Source organism: Nanorana parkeri, unplaced genomic scaffold, assembly GCF_000935625.1.
Source record: "Nanorana parkeri isolate BGI_ZX_2015 unplaced genomic scaffold, ASM93562v1 scaffold644, whole genome shotgun sequence".
Taxonomy (NCBI): Eukaryota; Metazoa; Chordata; class Amphibia; order Anura; family Dicroglossidae; genus Nanorana; species Nanorana parkeri.
In genome coordinates this window covers 695374-714102 of record NW_017306912.1, presented here as the reverse complement: position 1 = coordinate 714102, position 18729 = coordinate 695374, and the positions used below count along the sequence as shown (strand labels likewise).

Genomic DNA, 18729 nt, shown 5'->3' with positions numbered 1-18729 from the left:
GCTATTTACCCTAACAGCCTGTTCTTTTTGGATGCCTTCTACAATGTCAATGGGCTCTTTCACAATAGCATCTGGGCTTTCAGCCGCAACATCTTCAATGTTAACTCCACCTTGAGAGCTTCCAATCAGCACAGGACCCTAAGTAAAAAAAAAACATAGGTAGTGTAAGAATGTATGTTTTCCAGTGGCTGCAAATTTGTATTTTTGCAAACAATTGGTGCACATGTGCAAAGAGACAGCATAATGTAGTTCTCTAGTGGTGCTTACACACTGAATGCAGGTTATTTGCTACCTCAGTAAGTCCACTGGTGCCTCTCTAAATGACAATGTGTGGCAGTGGCAAAATAAGGACCTAACAGAAGTTACAGGTGTCATTGTGGAATGAGTGATCCCCATTTGTGCTCAAGGGAAGGTGTCATGATAGAAATTCAGAAAGATGCCATTGCCGAGAAGTTTTTTGGGGGGCCAAGTTATCCTCATCCTTGCTTTCATTGCTATAAGGCAGTGACTCGCCCAGTGGGAGAAAGAAGGATTTCAGGTAGGCAGAGGAAACACATAAAGCAACCCCCCCCCACTTTTAAACACCTACTTGAGATTAACAGACATGGTTATAACAGACATTTAAAACATGGGTATTACAAAGAAACAAAAAACTTAATAAAGCATTTATTACACCTTTTTTTGTGTCAGGGTTCCTTCAAAACAACCTGCATCTGATTTGTGAAGACTTTGAGACAGTTTCAGTTGTAGTTAGACACAAATTCAGGTAGTTCTTATTACCAGCACTTTAAGAACCCGTCACTACGGCTATGACAGAGTCAACATTTACCGATTAGGAAACTGGCATTAAGATCAACTCTGATCTGCTGTGCAGAAAGAAATACCTGGGCTGACAGCTAAATGTAAACAAAAGGGCGGGGATGTTAGCCAAAATCATTATCCATTATGGCAATGGCAATATTTGGGCAATGATGTCAGCCAGCATCTCCGCCCCTTGTTTACATACAGCCATTTCTCTATTGGGGAAAATAGTCTCACAGAATTCCCAATCAATTCTGTCTGCCTTGTGATTGGCAGTGCTCCTCATCAGGCTCTGCTCATCAACTCCCTGCCTGCTGCGCCTGTCTGTATGAAAGATACAGTGACATGGGGAGCTCTGTAACGCTGAGGCTGGGTTCACAACTTAACGTATTGGAAACTCGCGTTTGCCGCGCGTTTCTTACAGCGCGGTTTTACCGCGATTTGCGGTAAAAGAAACGTGCGTCAAACGCGAGTTTCCGAGGGGGTATCCGGTAGATAACAGCGTGATAAGGGCGTCAATACGCCCCAAATAAGCTCATGTACTTCTTTGGGCGTATGGCATTTTATCCAGCGATCGAACGGGCGGTAAAACGTGCAGGTGAGAACCATGCCCATAGGCAAACATGGGTTTTCACCTGTTGCGCGTTTTACCGAGCGTAGGAACGCGCGTTAAAACGCTCAGGTGTGAACTGGGGCCTTAGCCTGTGATTTTATCAGGCTCAGCATTACTGAGCTGCACTGGTGACCGAGTGTCCAAAATGCACACACCGGCTTCAGTGCCACCATGCATCCATGGCAACAGATTCATGTACCTTTGTTCGACAGGTACATAAACCCGTCACTAGTTATGAAATATGAGTACAACATGTTTAATGAATTCCAGGGGACATGTAATACAATTATGTGTAATGTATCCCTCCCCCATTACAGGTCAATTCGATATTCAATGAATGTGAGAGAGGCATTCATCTCATACAAAATATCTCTAGGCAAATTAATTCACTATTTTCCTCAAGAATGCCTAAGCTACATACAAAATTCCCAGCAGTATAGGTAGACTTCTTATATGCCAAAATCTATGCATTCATTATACATTTCAAGAAGGCAAACTTATATGTACCCTCCTTAGAGCATAGCCTCTAGGCACAAAGACACTCTTCAAAATAATGATTTTCTTTATCGCCAATATAATTTCCTGTGTTTTGTCAGAGGGGGATACATTTCTATCACCTCCGAGCAAGAAAACTACTTCTAGCAGGAAAGCAACCTCAGATAATGCCAGGCTTCACGAGGTTCTGCATTTACGCTCATGCACGATACCATAACACATAGTACAAACATGTATACATTTCCACTTATTGGTAAAGTCACACCCAACATGCATAGCCTGTCCAAAAAAAAACACCCCAAAATACATATGTATAATTGACATGTGTTGACTTGTGGTGTTGTAAAAACAATTTACGAGGCAGGTATTTTTTTTAGCCTATTAACATGCATATATTGGTTTTAAAAAAACAAAAACCATGCAAAAAAAACAGGCATTAGAGAAGCTAGGAAAAAAAGGAGATTGCCATTAAAGAACCCCTTCTGAAAAAGCTAGTTGGCAGGTTATGCTGACTCGCCAATTTCAGTACTTTCTGAATCATTGAGACAGAAAAGTTCACATCAAGGTCAGAAATCTGTATTCTTAAGAGCCTATTCACTCTGCTGTGGTGTGCTCTTTGCAGGGCACCACGCGATTAACCCACGCTGCCACACAACACACCTACCTATGTTACAGTCCAGCAAGTGCCTTACCATTCATTTGAATGGCATCCCGATGCACCTCCAGGCTGCAATAGGCCCCACCATGGTGCAACGCACGGTTTGGTGGAAAAAAAAAAGTAGTGCATGCATGTGGCTAAGAAGTGAGTTGGGGTGCCATTCAAATCAATGGCAATGCAGAACACCTGCCGGATTATTGCACGGTAGTGCGTGTTAATCGTACATGGTACAGTGCGGAAAAGGCATCGCAGTGGTGTGACTGGGCTCTAAACAAATCAGCATGACAGTCATGCAACTTTTTTGTCACATCTACTAAAAATGTTATTGCATTGATCAGAAACAGTTATGCATAATTTGTTATATTATGTTTGTGGTATTTTGTATAACTACATTTTTTTTTAGCTTTGTCATCTGTATTACTGCTGCTGGCACAAACATACAATAAACACCAAGATTCTTTTTTCACTCTTAGAAAAGGTTCCGTTTTGCTAAAAGTACAAAAGGGCCTTTATTATAGATTCAGTTTACACGGAGTTATGCGTCCATACAACCATTTCATTTTTTTCTCTCTGTCCAGCTGCTTTTACTTTTGTTGAGCATCATATACTTTCTGCTCCACTAGCCACTTTTTTACTTTGTCAAATTTCCTGATCAGATACTTTACTTTGCAACCCTGCTGCTTTTTCTATGACTTTCCACTGTTTCTCAGCAGTTATATTTCATTTTCTGCTCCATTTAAAAAAAGTATTTCCTCACTGTCCACCAAGCTTTACTATTCATTCCACATTGTTCCTCAACCACCTATTCATGTCCTGCCTCCACCTTACCAAATATCATTTATTCAACACAGACAAAGTACCAGGGAATTAATCTAATGGGCAGATGTTCTGTTCAATAGAACAGTATCCTGTTAGTAAATTGATGGGAAGTTTTTTCTACTTTGGCATCTCTAAAGGATAGCAAATGAATGCTGCATCCATCTAGAGCAGCCACAGCACTAATCTGCTTCGCCCACCGGCCGCTAACCAAATCCAATGTTAGTGTTCTAGCTGATGGACATTCACCCATTGCTGGATTCCAGAGTGCCCTTTGACAATCGCTACTGTAAGCTCCAAGGCAGCCCACAAAAACTGTGAGGAAATTTAAAGTAATGCTTTGAGGTAAAAAATATAGTGACCGTCACTGAACTTCTTCTCTAAGCTATCCGAGTGGATGCTGACACTTAATTTCTTTAGACACTAACCTAGAGCAAGTATGCAGCTCGGGAAAGTGGGAGAAAAGCCAGACGTCTCTAACAGCATACTTACTGCAGGTTAATGAATCAAACTATTGAAGCAAAAGTTAACATTGAATCCAGGTAAATAGCATTTCAAAACACAGCTCAGGAATGTTAGCCTTCGTGTTTCTCTCATGATGGGTTATTTCAATTTTCTAACTGACTGAGAAATTTCAAGTGGCATGTGAATGGTTTCTATCAATATGACTTTTACATTTTACAGTTTTGATAGTACTTAACTGAAAAATCCTGTTCTTAAAGTCTAGAGGGACACAGGAATTCAGGTATTCTAAAGCAGTCAGGTTACATGCTGCCACCTACAGGAGGTTTGGACAATGGCAAACAGAAAAAAACCTTTGAAGCCCAGTCCCGGTGTAAGCCCCCCCTCTAACCGGCATGCCTCAGTTTTGTGAGTAAGCAGTACGAAAGACCAATAAATCCAGAGGGCTGGGACCTGTGCCCTCAGTGCACTTCAAGAAAAAGATTTTATGGCAAATAGAAAAATCTTATTTTCTTTATGGTCTATGGAGAGACACCAGAATTGAGAGATTCTGAATTATTTGGAATTCCAAAACCAAACTTGGGGTGGGAAATAGCCATTGACAGATCTTAGACAACAGGAGCGGTCTGCAACAGCTAGAGAAGAAATGCCACCACTGGGAATGATTACCTCGAAGGACACAGAGTGCGCAAATAAAAGAAGAAAAAACATACCAACAATGATATTGGTCGACAAAGGGAAAACAGGAAGGTTTCCCAGCCTCAAACCTCATCCCTAGGGAAAATTGGACAAGAGGTGCACAGGGCAAGACCAGACGGTCTAAGGGTGACAAGAGGCCCAAGCCTTACATTTTTGGCCCTAGACATCATGGAAGATGTCTAGGAAAGGGATGTCTAAAAAGAGAAGGGATGTCTAGGAAAGCAATCCAAGCGCATATATGATAATTAAGATAGATAGTTCTCTAGCATAATACCCCCAAAGGAATCATCAAGAACCTAAGATGCATGAGACAACCCCAATGGAACCACCCTAAGTTAGAGAGACTGACTGACTAAAATGATTTTTTTTAAAAAGGGTGCAAAAAAGTACACCCTCATCAAAAAAGGACAGCAATGGAAGACAACTGTCCCATACTAGAACAGAAACACCATATAAAAAAAAGGTAGAATGAGCAGACTTGTTTACAAGGACACCCGGCAGTTACTCCTCTGACCCTCCCTGATTCCATAGTTTCATAGCTGCGGAGCGAGGGGAGGGAACCCTAGCAAGAGAACCAAGAATGATCAACAGATTGAGGACAGGAGGAGGGAAGATATTTTGAGGAGCTACCCATAGAGGCAGCCAAAGTAGAAGGGCCTGACTCCAAACAAACAATCTAAACCCACAAGTACCCCCGGACATGTGCCATCTCCCACAGAGTCTCTGCAGCATGGCTGCAGCGTGAGCCATCTGCTGCCAATCCAAGAGAAAACACCAAGCCCTTCAGCAATTGATTCTTCCTGCCATGCAGGAGATAAAGTACATCAAAGTGCATGAGTCTTTGTCCCCAGAATGAAGACTACAGAATGGAGAGACCCAAGAGGGAGTATACAGTGCCTCAATAGGGAACCGTGAGGTTGAGAGTAATAACATACTCAGTCATCAAGTGTAGGGAGGTTGCTCACCCTGTCAGAGGTTAAATTCCCCAAGCCTTCCCACAGATATCTTACAGTACTAATGTGATGTCTAATGAAATACAGGTCAAGTGACTTAGTCACAACGGGACTACTCACTTAAAAAGAGAATTCTAGCCTGGGTAAACGCACAGCTATGTGCAGTATAAAATATGCTGCTGGGCAGCTGAAATAAATGCTATCTTCAAGTATGGGGTATGATAACGATCCAAAATTCTAGGAGCATTACACTCGGGAACCACTCAGTTGTGCAAAAAGCCCACCACGTGTTGAAGTGGCAGCACATCTTTATGCCAAACGCATAAACGCAGGATTTAGAACCAGCGGATCTGCAAGTACGTACTGCCAAGGCAGAAGAGGTAAAGGGATGGGGGCTCCATTGATATTTCTGGAGATTTCCTGCGCTTTGATAAAATCATACTGTGACTGCCTGAGGCGTTGTTAATAAGAGTTTTGAGTCAGTCCAAAGAAAGTATGTCCCTCGAAGGGAAGATGAATCAACTGTTCCCTGGGCTCATCAGTGCCCCAAGCACGTAGCCAGAGTGCACACGGATCTCTACAGACATCTGTCCTATGCAGGGCATAAGTTCAGAGACTTGCAAACCATCACAGCTAAAAGAACAAGACTTCAGACATCTGCTCCAACTGTTCCATGAAGTGGGGACCTACCCCAATACCAGAAGCCTTCTCTCTATGGAGTTTAACTAATTCTAATATGGTTTGACAGATCAGAGTTATCAACACAGGATAGGAGGGACAAACCAGTTAACTCAAACCATGATCTAAGTGAATTCAACTTCATATTAGTTAAGTCCCCAAACGTAAGTATACCTTGACCCTTCCAGTGCTATCTCTGTTGACATGGATCACAGGGGCATCCACATTGGTCAAAGACCACAAATTCTCCAAGTAAAAATGCTCTAGCACAGTTGTAGGCAGGGACCAGGACCCTTTAGAGTGTTTCTAGTCCACAAAGAGGAAGTCCTCTATAGAGGGTGTAGGGTCTTTGCAGCTGTAGGAGCTGTAAGAGATCCAATGCTTATAGCAGGCTGTTCCACCAAATGCAGGTTGATTCGCGGTGCATTAATAAGGCCTAAACACAGCCTCTCCCAACAGTCAGGGTTCTGAATCTGAATTGGAAATGAAAACAGGGGCTAAAGACCTGGTTTGACTCATGATCACAGGAGGGTCAGAGAAAGACTCTGCCAGGGATGGGACCAGAGTTATACTCAAAACCCATGAGGACAGAGTAATCCAGTAGCTGGGCAAACTAGAAGTCTCTAATAGTCCAAAGTTCTGCCTGACAAAGCTGAAATAAACGCTGCCGATACAGACGCTACAATGGTAAGGGTCCCGGGTTCCAGATTACAAGAATCAGTTACATCTGGGGATACCAGGTAAGCGTCCCTAAAACTATTAGGGGAGTTTAGGCCAAGGTCATCCTTTGCAGCAAAACTGTCCTGTGTGTGTCTTTGAAAAGACATGTTGAGCCCAATACTGGTCAGCAACTAGGCTCACTGTCATGCAAGGCCTCAAGTAATACAAACCCAGACAGCAGCTACTAATAAGGGTTTCAGCTGGCTGGAGGTGATTGAGTCATTGTAGGTGGGCAACGGATCGAAACTGGAGACCAGAGATCCAATTTGTGCTTCAGGAGCGAGCAGTGTGATGAATGGCAAAAAAAACAGCGTATAGCATGCACACACAGCACTCCCTCTAGTAAATGTCATATGTGTTCAGTCCCTCAGCTTTAACCCTTACCACAGTGGAGAGGGCAAAGGCAGAATATTTTTTTTTAAATGCACCCAATGGCACCAACTCTAAAGTAGTTCCCACTGTTACAGCCCAACCGGCCTTACATGCTAAATGAGACCTCAGAGACAGGGTCACACCAGAGTATGTTCCATGGCTCTGGACCCAGAACCAACAGTACACAAAGGTCTAGAAAGTGCGACAATGCAGAGCTCGGTGCTGAAAAGTCACAATCCAGGCTAGCCTCACCACATCCAAATGCCTACATTACAAAGTGAGTCTTCCGCAACCATGAAACACCTGGACCCCAAAAATGCTCCGCAGGTAACAACCTGTATAGTCCACAAGTGCCACAATGTGGAGCCCAGAGCTCAAATTCCATGGTCCAGGACAAGGCACACAAAGGTGAAGCGGAGGATACGCCGATGTGGATAGCTGCTATGAAAAAAACATCTTAAGCTGCAGTATGGAAATCGTAGAATGAAGTCCCCCAAGAAAAAAAGAAATATTTGTGTATCATGGTCATTACAATAAAAAGTCAGTAAAAACTACAGTATAGTTAGACTTTCTGTCTAACTAGGGTTGAGGCAAAAAGCATCCAACCTCCTAGGAAAATGTAAAAAAATAAAAAACATGGAGCTGTGACAGAGACAGGGGGCTGACCAACTTTTTTTCTGTTTGCCAGGGTCCAATCTTCCTGCAAATGGCAGATATAACCTAACATTTTGCAGAATTCCTGTGTCCCTCAATGGAAGATAAAGAAATGAAAGTTTAGCATAAGTGGTAGCGGGGACAATTCTTCCTCCCAACTATATTCAGTGACATAAATAGCAATTTAGGATAATATGATCTGCTTTAATTAGAATCATCTTTAGTACATCAAATGACATATCTCAAAGCAATCAAATATTTCAAATCTATTTAATTCTAGTCATAAGCCATGTCATCCCCAAACTGTAACAAAGATTTGCATCCAAAATAAAAGAGGAAAAAAATAAAGTATGTAAAAGAAAATGTAAAAGGGCACTAAAACAGAAATAACATGCAAGGCTGTGAGCTTGACAGTCACAAACAATGAGGAAAACGCATTACAAATCATGGTATGAGTGGTTTAATGCTGCCACCTAGTGGCTTTGGTTGATAACATGCAAACAGGATTTTGGTTTACAGAAACCTAGCAAAACAAAGCCAATTAAGAAACATCCTGACGAAAAAACAGCCAGTTTAATATTTACTGGACACATACTATTCCCAGGTTATGAAGATAAACCTATCCTGGCAAATTATTTCAGCCATTAACCTAGGAAACGGACAGCATGGTGACTAAGTGGCTAGCACTATTGCCTTAAAGTTGTTATGGAGTTGTCCTGAAATCCCATAAGGGACACAATATGCATGGCGTTATCTCCATGGTGGTATGGATTTCTTTCAGGTGCTCCAACTTTTAAAAAACACAGGGGAAAAAACATTCTGAACAGTTCTAGGTGCAGATAAAGTGCCAGTGTATATAAAACTTTTCTTAATTGTAATGTTAGGAACTTTGAAGATTTTTCTTCAGCTGCTGTCTGACAAAAGTGCATTGTGCCCATGAAAGCATCCTCTTAAAAGGAAACATGCTCTAACATGTTGGCTGCCATTGCTGACCTCCTCCTAAAAATGCTAGTTACCCGACGGAATCTGGCAACAATACTTTTAGAGCCACAAGTATGCAGCTAGTGAAATCGAAGGCAGTCTGAATTCCTGATCTGTTCCAGGACAGAAAGTTTAAAAAGTGTTAAAGAATTTGCATTAGCTTAAAGTAAACCAGAGCGCTACCATTTCTGGGGACAATTATTTTCTTCTGCACAAAACAAAAAAAAATGGCTGCAGTTAGGTTTTTTTATATGGTCCAAAAGAGCCATCAAAGCAGAACTCCAGCTATATGTACAAATAAAATGAAGACATACAGGTATGGGTTAACCTGTCAAACTCTTTGTAAATCTGTGCAGTCAGTATGGTAAATTGCAGAACTCTGCCTGTGCTTGCTTTGTTACTTGCCTGCTAACTGGACTATGAAGGGTCATCATCATCATCACACTAGTCACATCTCCTGTGCTCCCCTCCTACTGGAACGTGCTTTAATGTTCCCCTCTAGCTCCCACAGCCTGAAAACATGCAAGACTGGCAGCATTAAGCATACCATTACGACCAGAATGGCTAATCACTGTAAAGGATCCCAATTGGACAATGAAAGAGCAGCAAAAGCCTGATAAGTCATCAACTCTGTTCATTCTGCACTTCTGTCCTATCAGTAGCAGAGCTTAATTAGCTTTAAGTGCTGCCCCACCTGTCCCAGTCTGAGCGCTGCTGTGTAATTAATGAAAGAGGATATTAAAAAAAAAAAAAAATCTAGGTACTTATGCTAGCAATATGTAGAAATATGTGCAATTATTTTTTAAAGAATGGGAAAAAAACATTTTAATGCAGTAGCGTACATATGCCAGAGGTCCAGCTTTACAGTTACCTGTAATGTTGATCGGAGCAGTAATCCTCACAGGCATAAAGGAGTTTACCAGCAGAACTAATAAACTTTCAACATGTTTTCAGAAATTCTTTAATTAAAGAGTATGTTTAAAAGGCTTAAAAAGCAAAAAGGACCTATAGGGGGTTGCTTAAAACTGCTTGTTGAGAAGTGATTCACAACTCCACACATATTTTTGCAAACTAATTTGAGTTATCTGCTCTCTAGGGCATGTTAATATCGGCTGCTAAGCATCTGACAGTATCATGAATCACTGCAAGCTGCTTCTAGAGATGGAGATGAAATACAGAGCATGCTCCAGGGACAGAATAAAACATCTCACACAGTTCAAGGCAAAGGCATTCCGAAAATTGGTGATCGGGAGTTTATGCATCCAACCTTCACTTGCTTTAAAAAACTGAACTGAACATAGCTTAAAGTACAGCGGCTGTCATAGCTGACCTCTTTCTGAAAATGCTAGTTGCTCAAATGTTATGCTCATCTGTTTCAATACTTTCTGAATTTGAATGGAAAAAAGCATGTGGACCAGGAAAGGCATAGAAAGTCAGATTTCCTATCTGCATACATATTTATGAACAGCGATTGAAAGAACTGAAGAAAAGGGTCAGAAAATAGGTAGAGTTTGTAGCAAAGGTCAGCAAATACAGCATTCATGTTTCTCTTATGACAGATTTCCTTTACTCTAGCTTTCTGTACTATGAAGTAATCCATATCTTACCTTGTTCACCTCATCCTCCCGATCAACATGCAATTAAAAGGTTTCAATCAAATAATTTTGTTTTTCAAGAAATACCCGTTTGAGATCCAATGATCTCATCACAGTATCTACCTACTGCTCTGAGTTTGGTGGGAGGGGATCAGCAGGCTTCTGTAGATGTCATAGCATTTCGCCTCAGATCTTGTACAAAAGAAGGATATAAAAACCCTTCCCCTGGATCCCTTTAGATGGTGCCAACTTCTCCCTACTCTCCAAATGGTGCTGCAGACTTTAGCTGCTACAGTCTGCTGATTGGTTCACTAGTTGCAGTATTATCTAAAAAAGGGATACAAGGGATGCGAGGGGGACCAATTGTGACGTACGCCCGTCCCGAACCCGCTGTACGTCAATCCTACGTGACCATACACAAGTCTGAACCAAGCGTGAGCGTCACAAGGACGTGGCGATGGCACTCTCAGCCTCACCCTGCGCAGAGATTTCCCCGCTCCCAGGACACAATCTCAGGCCAGCAGACAGAGCGATCGTCACCAGGGTTAGTTAACTCCGCAGTTAACCCTTTACCCACAAACTTCCACCATGTATTTTCCGGAATACAAACCGTGCACAGCAAATGCTGCGACTATTCAAAAGACTTAAAAACAATGCCTGTGATGCTGCTGTCCTCTCAGACAGGAATATGACAGGATTCACTATACAGTAGCACTCGTCAAAGAGGCAAGGATACTTTAAGTTCGTATTTAGAGCGTAGAGATAAGCTTAACAATTTTTATATTGTCCTTTAATAAAAGAAACGGTGCAGAAAGTATACAGAAAAAGATTTAATAAAAAGAGATCAATCTAAACCCACAAGTACCCCCGGACATGTGCCATCTCCCACAGAGTCTCTGCAGCATGGCTGCAGCGTGAGCCATCTGCTGCCAATCCAAGAGAAAACACCAAGCCCTTCAGCAATTGATTCTTCCTGCCATGCAGGAGATAAAGTACATCAAAGTGCATGAGTCTTTGTCCCCAGAATGAAGACTACAGAATGGAGAGACCCAAGAGGGAGTATACAGTGCCTCAATAGGGAACCGTGAGGTTGAGAGTAATAACATACTCAGTCATCAAGTGTAGGGAGGTTGCTCACCCTGTCAGAGGTTAAATTCCCCAAGCCTTCCCACAGATATCTTACAGTACTAATGTGATGTCTAATGAAATACAGGTCAAGTGACTTAGTCACAACGGGACTACTCACTTAAAAAGAGAATTCTAGCCTGGGTAAACGCACAGCTATGTGCAGTATAAAATATGCTGCTGGGCAGCTGAAATAAATGCTATCTTCAAGTATGGGGTATGATAACGATCCAAAATTCTAGGAGCATTACACTCGGGAACCACTCAGTTGTGCAAAAAGCCCACCACGTGTTGAAGTGGCAGCACATCTTTATGCCAAACGCATAAACGCAGGATTTAGAACCAGCGGATCTGCAAGTACGTACTGCCAAGGCAGAAGAGGTAAAGGGATGGGGGCTCCATTGATATTTCTGGAGATTTCCTGCGCTTTGATAAAATCATACTGTGACTGCCTGAGGCGTTGTTAATAAGAGTTTTGAGTCAGTCCAAAGAAAGTATGTCCCTCGAAGGGAAGATGAATCAACTGTTCCCTGGGCTCATCAGTGCCCCAAGCACGTAGCCAGAGTGCACACGGATCTCTACAGACATCTGTCCTATGCAGGGCATAAGTTCAGAGACTTGCAAACCATCACAGCTAAAAGAACAAGACTTCAGACATCTGCTCCAACTGTTCCATGAAGTGGGGACCTACCCCAATACCAGAAGCCTTCTCTCTATGGAGTTTAACTAATTCTAATATGGTTTGACAGATCAGAGTTATCAACACAGGATAGGAGGGACAAACCAGTTAACTCAAACCATGATCTAAGTGAATTCAACTTCATATTAGTTAAGTCCCCAAACGTAAGTATACCTTGACCCTTCCAGTGCTATCTCTGTTGACATGGATCACAGGGGCATCCACATTGGTCAAAGACCACAAATTCTCCAAGTAAAAATGCTCTAGCACAGTTGTAGGCAGGGACCAGGACCCTTTAGAGTGTTTCTAGTCCACAAAGAGGAAGTCCTCTATAGAGGGTGTAGGGTCTTTGCAGCTGTAGGAGCTGTAAGAGATCCAATGCTTATAGCAGGCTGTTCCACCAAATGCAGGTTGATTCGCGGTGCATTAATAAGGCCTAAACACAGCCTCTCCCAACAGTCAGGGTTCTGAATCTGAATTGGAAATGAAAACAGGGGCTAAAGACCTGGTTTGACTCATGATCACAGGAGGGTCAGAGAAAGACTCTGCCAGGGATGGGACCAGAGTTATACTCAAAACCCATGAGGACAGAGTAATCCAGTAGCTGGGCAAACTAGAAGTCTCTAATAGTCCAAAGTTCTGCCTGACAAAGCTGAAATAAACGCTGCCGATACAGACGCTACAATGGTAAGGGTCCCGGGTTCCAGATTACAAGAATCAGTTACATCTGGGGATACCAGGTAAGCGTCCCTAAAACTATTAGGGGAGTTTAGGCCAAGGTCATCCTTTGCAGCAAAACTGTCCTGTGTGTGTCTTTGAAAAGACATGTTGAGCCCAATACTGGTCAGCAACTAGGCTCACTGTCATGCAAGGCCTCAAGTAATACAAACCCAGACAGCAGCTACTAATAAGGGTTTCAGCTGGCTGGAGGTGATTGAGTCATTGTAGGTGGGCAACGGATCGAAACTGGAGACCAGAGATCCAATTTGTGCTTCAGGAGCGAGCAGTGTGATGAATGGCAAAAAAAACAGCGTATAGCATGCACACACAGCACTCCCTCTAGTAAATGTCATATGTGTTCAGTCCCTCAGCTTTAACCCTTACCACAGTGGAGAGGGCAAAGGCAGAATATTTTTTTTTAAATGCACCCAATGGCACCAACTCTAAAGTAGTTCCCACTGTTACAGCCCAACCGGCCTTACATGCTAAATGAGACCTCAGAGACAGGGTCACACCAGAGTATGTTCCATGGCTCTGGACCCAGAACCAACAGTACACAAAGGTCTAGAAAGTGCGACAATGCAGAGCTCGGTGCTGAAAAGTCACAATCCAGGCTAGCCTCACCACATCCAAATGCCTACATTACAAAGTGAGTCTTCCGCAACCATGAAACACCTGGACCCCAAAAATGCTCCGCAGGTAACAACCTGTATAGTCCACAAGTGCCACAATGTGGAGCCCAGAGCTCAAATTCCATGGTCCAGGACAAGGCACACAAAGGTGAAGCGGAGGATACGCCGATGTGGATAGCTGCTATGAAAAAAACATCTTAAGCTGCAGTATGGAAATCGTAGAATGAAGTCCCCCAAGAAAAAAAGAAATATTTGTGTATCATGGTCATTACAATAAAAAGTCAGTAAAAACTACAGTATAGTTAGACTTTCTGTCTAACTAGGGTTGAGGCAAAAAGCATCCAACCTCCTAGGAAAATGTAAAAAAATAAAAAACATGGAGCTGTGACAGAGACAGGGGGCTGACCAACTTTTTTTCTGTTTGCCAGGGTCCAATCTTCCTGCAAATGGCAGATATAACCTAACATTTTGCAGAATTCCTGTGTCCCTCAATGGAAGATAAAGAAATGAAAGTTTAGCATAAGTGGTAGCGGGGACAATTCTTCCTCCCAACTATATTCAGTGACATAAATAGCAATTTAGGATAATATGATCTGCTTTAATTAGAATCATCTTTAGTACATCAAATGACATATCTCAAAGCAATCAAATATTTCAAATCTATTTAATTCTAGTCATAAGCCATGTCATCCCCAAACTGTAACAAAGATTTGCATCCAAAATAAAAGAGGAAAAAAATAAAGTATGTAAAAGAAAATGTAAAAGGGCACTAAAACAGAAATAACATGCAAGGCTGTGAGCTTGACAGTCACAAACAATGAGGAAAACGCATTACAAATCATGGTATGAGTGGTTTAATGCTGCCACCTAGTGGCTTTGGTTGATAACATGCAAACAGGATTTTGGTTTACAGAAACCTAGCAAAACAAAGCCAATTAAGAAACATCCTGACGAAAAAACAGCCAGTTTAATATTTACTGGACACATACTATTCCCAGGTTATGAAGATAAACCTATCCTGGCAAATTATTTCAGCCATTAACCTAGGAAACGGACAGCATGGTGACTAAGTGGCTAGCACTATTGCCTTAAAGTTGTTATGGAGTTGTCCTGAAATCCCATAAGGGACACAATATGCATGGCGTTATCTCCATGGTGGTATGGATTTCTTTCAGGTGCTCCAACTTTTAAAAAACACAGGGGAAAAAACATTCTGAACAGTTCTAGGTGCAGATAAAGTGCCAGTGTATATAAAACTTTTCTTAATTGTAATGTTAGGAACTTTGAAGATTTTTCTTCAGCTGCTGTCTGACAAAAGTGCATTGTGCCCATGAAAGCATCCTCTTAAAAGGAAACATGCTCTAACATGTTGGCTGCCATTGCTGACCTCCTCCTAAAAATGCTAGTTACCCGACGGAATCTGGCAACAATACTTTTAGAGCCACAAGTATGCAGCTAGTGAAATCGAAGGCAGTCTGAATTCCTGATCTGTTCCAGGACAGAAAGTTTAAAAAGTGTTAAAGAATTTGCATTAGCTTAAAGTAAACCAGAGCGCTACCATTTCTGGGGACAATTATTTTCTTCTGCACAAAACAAAAAAAAATGGCTGCAGTTAGGTTTTTTTATATGGTCCAAAAGAGCCATCAAAGCAGAACTCCAGCTATATGTACAAATAAAATGAAGACATACAGGTATGGGTTAACCTGTCAAACTCTTTGTAAATCTGTGCAGTCAGTATGGTAAATTGCAGAACTCTGCCTGTGCTTGCTTTGTTACTTGCCTGCTAACTGGACTATGAAGGGTCATCATCATCATCACACTAGTCACATCTCCTGTGCTCCCCTCCTACTGGAACGTGCTTTAATGTTCCCCTCTAGCTCCCACAGCCTGAAAACATGCAAGACTGGCAGCATTAAGCATACCATTACGACCAGAATGGCTAATCACTGTAAAGGATCCCAATTGGACAATGAAAGAGCAGCAAAAGCCTGATAAGTCATCAACTCTGTTCATTCTGCACTTCTGTCCTATCAGTAGCAGAGCTTAATTAGCTTTAAGTGCTGCCCCACCTGTCCCAGTCTGAGCGCTGCTGTGTAATTAATGAAAGAGGATATTAAAAAAAAAAAAAAATCTAGGTACTTATGCTAGCAATATGTAGAAATATGTGCAATTATTTTTTAAAGAATGGGAAAAAAACATTTTAATGCAGTAGCGTACATATGCCAGAGGTCCAGCTTTACAGTTACCTGTAATGTTGATCGGAGCAGTAATCCTCACAGGCATAAAGGAGTTTACCAGCAGAACTAATAAACTTTCAACATGTTTTCAGAAATTCTTTAATTAAAGAGTATGTTTAAAAGGCTTAAAAAGCAAAAAGGACCTATAGGGGGTTGCTTAAAACTGCTTGTTGAGAAGTGATTCACAACTCCACACATATTTTTGCAAACTAATTTGAGTTATCTGCTCTCTAGGGCATGTTAATATCGGCTGCTAAGCATCTGACAGTATCATGAATCACTGCAAGCTGCTTCTAGAGATGGAGATGAAATACAGAGCATGCTCCAGGGACAGAATAAAACATCTCACACAGTTCAAGGCAAAGGCATTCCGAAAATTGGTGATCGGGAGTTTATGCATCCAACCTTCACTTGCTTTAAAAAACTGAACTGAACATAGCTTAAAGTACAGCGGCTGTCATAGCTGACCTCTTTCTGAAAATGCTAGTTGCTCAAATGTTATGCTCATCTGTTTCAATACTTTCTGAATTTGAATGGAAAAAAGCATGTGGACCAGGAAAGGCATAGAAAGTCAGATTTCCTATCTGCATACATATTTATGAACAGCGATTGAAAGAACTGAAGAAAAGGGTCAGAAAATAGGTAGAGTTTGTAGCAAAGGTCAGCAAATACAGCATTCATGTTTCTCTTATGACAGATTTCCTTTACTCTAGCTTTCTGTACTATGAAGTAATCCATATCTTACCTTGTTCACCTCATCCTCCCGATCAACATGCAATTAAAAGGTTTCAATCAAATAATTTTGTTTTTCAAGAAATACCCGTTTGAGATCCAATGATCTCATCACAGTATCTACCTACTGCTCTGAGTTTGGTGGGAGGGGATCAGCAGGCTTCTGTAGATGTCATAGCATTTCGCCTCAGATCTTGTACAAAAGAAGGATATAAAAACCCTTCCCCTGGATCCCTTTAGATGGTGCCAACTTCTCCCTACTCTCCAAATGGTGCTGCAGACTTTAGCTGCTACAGTCTGCTGATTGGTTCACTAGTTGCAGTATTATCTAAAAAAGGGATACAAGGGATGCGAGGGGGACCAATTGTGACGTACGCCCGTCCCGAACCCGCTGTACGTCAATCCCACGTGACCATACACAAGTCTGAACCGAGCGTGAGCGTCACAAGGACGTGGCGATGGCACTCTCAGCCTCACCCTGCGCAGAGATTTCCCCGCTCCCAGGACACAATCTCAGGCCAGCAGACAGAGCGATCGTCACCAGGGTTAGTTAACTCCGCAGTTAACCCTTTACCCACAAACTTCCACCATGTATTTTCCGGAATACAAACCGTGCACAGCAAATGCTGCGACTATTCAAAAGACTTAAAAACAATGCCTGTGATGCTGCTGTCCTCTCAGACAGGAATATGACAGGATTCACTATACAGTAGCACTCGTCAAAGAGGCAAGGATACTTTAAGTTCGTATTTAGAGCGTAGAGATAAGCTTAACAATTTTTATATTGTCCTTTAATAAAAGAAACGGTGCAGAAAGTATACAGAAAAAGATTTAATAAAAAGAGACAACATATATATATACACAACAGAAAAATAAAAGGGAATAAAAGAAGAATACTCAACAGTCCTAGAATTGTGAGTTCTGACAGAGTTCAGGGTTCAAGAAGCAAAGTGGAAGTCTGCAGGGCTCTTCTTCAAGCAGACTTCCAGCAGATAATGTCCAGATATTAAAGGGGAACGCTTCTGCGATGTTAAGACTTCTAGTTCCTCGATGATGTTTAAAACAAGAGACACTCTAGTTGCCAACACAGAATATTTTATAAGCCCCTTTTGGAGGGTGTTAGGGCTGGGGCAGGAAAGCAGGCAGAGGATGAACCTTTAGTTTACCCTATGCCCGCCCAACTCTAAATTAATCAAATGTAACTTGATTTTCAACCTCAGGTTTTATGACTTTAGAGAGAATGCAAGGTCACCCCCTCTCCAGACCTGATTGTTGATATAAATTGTCCACTGGCAAATATATGAATGTTTGGTGCCATGCCTTTAATTAACGACCGCCATAAAAGGCTTCGATAGATATTTTGGAATTTCACTCGGACTGGGCAATAAAAGATCACAGCCAGACAGCATCTCTTCTGTGGAATGTGGACGGACCTGTCAGTTCTAAATGAAGACCTGCAGGTGCTCAGATTGGGAAGCAAACAAATTCTATTTTGCAATATTCAGACTCAAATCCCCCATCATCGTCACACCAATGACTGTACAGAACAGGGGAGAAGTGACTGATGAATAATGGGACATTGTTCAGACATAAAATGAAGGTGGGCTCAAGATAGCTGCTGCAACTTCAAAAGGGTTATATTGTGGAGATTTGCAAGAAATTAAGAATATTCAATTTCAGCACGGGAGAAGACTTGCTACAGGTAAATGCAAGTTTTTTTTTAAGCATTTTGCATTTGTTTTCTTTTTGTTGACATTTTTGTTTTTTACGACTAATGGAAAGCAATATGGTCTGTGGCATATGTCATCATATGTTTCCTGGTTTTTCTGTGTGGTGTTGTGGTGTCTTGTGCTATTGAAGCTCTTGAGCCATGTCTGCTGTGCCTTGTTTCTTGGCAGCAGCTACAGCAACTGCCACAATAGAATAAGTAGAAGCCGAGATAATGGATCCATCCAGTGACTGAGAAGAGAGGCCAGTTTTTGGGTGATGTCTAATGATCCCCAGCACATAAGGAGAAAATCTTCAAATGCTGATGGATGTCTGTGAAAATGTGGGTTTACTCTGTACCCATTTTGAGCACCAGGACAATTTCTCACACACACACACA

At 41.9% G+C, this 18729-nt stretch overlaps 1 protein-coding gene across 1 annotated transcript in view; it reads right to left on the bottom strand.

Moving 5' to 3' along the window:
* SUCLA2 (succinate-CoA ligase ADP-forming beta subunit) overlaps window positions 1–18729 on the bottom strand; it is an 83506-nt gene that overhangs the window by 28759 nt on the left and 36018 nt on the right. The window contains exon 5 of the mRNA XM_018563247.1: window positions 10–138. Coding sequence (XP_018418749.1) covers window positions 10–138 — 129 coding nt within the window. The remainder of the gene's footprint in view (window positions 1–9; window positions 139–18729) is intronic.